At 39.0% G+C, this 2,595-nt stretch overlaps 1 protein-coding gene across 1 annotated transcript; it reads left to right on the top strand.

The window, feature by feature from the left end:
- The first annotated feature begins 1,448 nt into the window (after positions 1–1,448).
- Positions 1,449–1,880, top strand: LOC141685480 (uncharacterized). Its single transcript, XM_074490579.1, has one exon. The coding sequence runs from the start codon at positions 1,449–1,451 to the stop codon at positions 1,878–1,880; it is 432 nt and encodes a 143-aa protein (XP_074346680.1).
- The last annotated feature ends 715 nt before the right edge of the window (positions 1,881–2,595 follow it).

The raw sequence follows: 2,595 nt of genomic DNA, 5'->3' as shown, positions 1-2,595 counted from the left end.
AGTCAATAGGATGACCTTAGTTGGTTAAGATTTATTTTATTTATGGTAGTAGTTAGTTTGCACCTGGTGGTACTTAAGGGGATATATTCCCAAAATTCTTTCCCTTATTTGATCATATGGCTATGTTAACATTTTTCCTTATCTATTATTCCGATCTTAATCTTGAAACCTTGACTATCATTTTATTCGTATGCGTATTTCTTTCTCATAACATTATTGCACCTTACTGTTCCCTTCCTACATGTTTACATATTGTTTTGAATAATACTTATGCTTCACAATGACCCCCTGAACTCTTACCCTACGATCTCAACTATATGACGAGCAACTTATGTAGCAATAAGGCTGCATGTGCTAATCATTTTAAATAATGGATGCTAAAAAGTTTATGAGATATTATGTTGTGATATATTGTCATGCTAGCATTTTGCTTAATAAGTTGCTTGTCTATTCATTATAAGAAGATGTCAACTACATCAACGAACCCAGATGAGGGTAACCAGACCCAAAGTCAGAATCAAGAGAATCCTACAATGACTCAGATTTTCCATCTTCTTCAGCTGTAAACCGCTGCTTTACACCAGCAGCCCTAAGCTCCTCGAGTCGGAAGCTTTAAAGCCTTCCATTCCCTTCATCCACCAAAATTTACGGGAACAACAAATCCAATTTAAGGCGGAGTCTTGGATAAAAGAGATAGAAAAAGCCTTTGCTTTGGTAGAGGTTGGTGAAAATAAGAAGTCTGAATATGCAAGTTTTTATCTGAAAGATGAGGCAAATTTCTGGTGGGAGTCCACCAAGGCTTTAGAAGAAGATGGTGTAATCACGTGGAAAAGGTTTACTGAACTATTTCTAGAAAAGTATCTACCTTAATATTTACAGGATCAATTGGAAGTTTCGTTCTTAGAACTGAAGCAAGAAGGTATGACTGTAGCAGAGTACGAAGCGAAATTTTCAGAACTGGCAAGGTTTGTGCCAGAATATGTGAATACAGAACGTAAGAAGGCAAAATGATTCCAACAAGGACTTAAATCATGGATACGTAGACAGGTGGCAGTTCTCGAACTCCAGACATATGTTACAGTGGTTCAGAAGGCTATGATTATACAAGGTGAAAGTGAAATGTGAAAGAGGGAGAATGATAACAAGAAAATAAAATTTCAGGGTTCTGAAAAAAGTCAAGGACAAGGAAGTGGAAAGTCGAAGGGAAAGTTCAAGAAGGGTTCTGACAACCCAAAAAATAAGGGATTCCAAGGGTTCAAACACGGAAATGTTGGACAGGGTAACCGTTTCTCCACTCAGAATCAGCAACAAAAAGGCAATAGACCCCCCGCCCCAGAATGTAAGACGTGTGGGAAGAAGCATTCTGGAATCTGTAACAAGCCTAACATCACATGCTTCAAGTGTAACAAGAAGGGCCATTATTCTTCAGATGCACCAGTTCTTCGGACATGAAAGGTGTGACATGTTTTAAATGTGGCAAGTTGGGACATATGGCTAGAGATTGTAAGGAACCTGTTCAACAAGCAAATGTTCTCAGGATAATTGGACCACCACCACCAGCACCTCAAGTGCAACCAAAGGCTCAAACTTTTAACATGATGATGAAGGATGTTGTTCAGGACTCAGATGTGATCGCAGGTACGCTTATCGTGAACTCTTTAGATGCAAAAGTATTAGTGGATTCAGGAGCTACCAAGTCTTTTATATCCAAGAATTTTGTTGATAAATTGAATTGTGCTACTCAACCTTTAGAGCCCAACTTGGTTATAGAAGTGGCTAATCAAGATAGAGTCTCTATCGATCGAATTTGTCCTAGTTGTGATATTGAGATAGGAGGTCGTCATTTCTTCGCGAACTTGATACCATTCAAACTAGGATAATTTGACATCATCCTAGGAATAGATTGGCTAGCAGACCATGATGCTTAGATTGAGTGTAAAATCAAGAAAGTGAGGTTGAAGTCCAAGGACGATAAGGAAGTCATCTTTCAGGGGCGGAAACAAGAGAATAAGTTTCTAGCGATGATTCAAGCAAAACGATTATTAAGACAAGGATGCATGGCCTATTTAGCACATGTAGTGGATTCTAGTAAAGAACCACCTAAGATAGAGGAAATTCCGATTGTTAATGAGTTTCTCGATGTTTTCCCAGACGAATTACCGGGATTGCCACCAAATTGAGAGATAGAATTTGCGATTGATTTGGCACCCGGCATTGAACCAGTATCGAAAGCTCCTTATCGGATGGCACCTGTAGAAATGAAAGAGTTAACTACGCAATTGCATGAATTATTGGACAAAGGGGTGATTCGACCAAGCGTATCTCCATGGGGCACACCGGTTTTATTCGTCAAGAAAAAGGATGGAAGCATAAGGCTGTGTATCGACTATCGTGAACTTAATAAGCTGGCCATTAAAAATAAATATCTATTACCACGGATCGACGATTTGTTCGACCAATTAAAGGGGGCGGCATGTTTCTCTTAGATTGACCTAATATCGGGTTATCACCAGTTGAAGATCAAAGTGGAAGATATACCTAAAACGGCGTTTCGTACGAGATATGGGCATTATGAAGTTTTAGTGATGGCTTTTG

Source organism: Apium graveolens, chromosome 2, assembly GCF_009905375.1.
Source record: "Apium graveolens cultivar Ventura chromosome 2, ASM990537v1, whole genome shotgun sequence".
NCBI lineage: Eukaryota > Viridiplantae > Streptophyta > Magnoliopsida > Apiales > Apiaceae > Apium > Apium graveolens.
The sequence above is the reverse complement of the archived record's forward strand: the minus strand, read 5'-3'. Positions and strand labels throughout refer to the sequence as shown.

Coding starts and splice junctions, on each gene's coding strand:
- LOC141685480 (XM_074490579.1), top strand. CDS start 1,449: ATGAAAGGTGTGACATGTTTTAAATGTGGCAAGTTGGGACATATGGCT.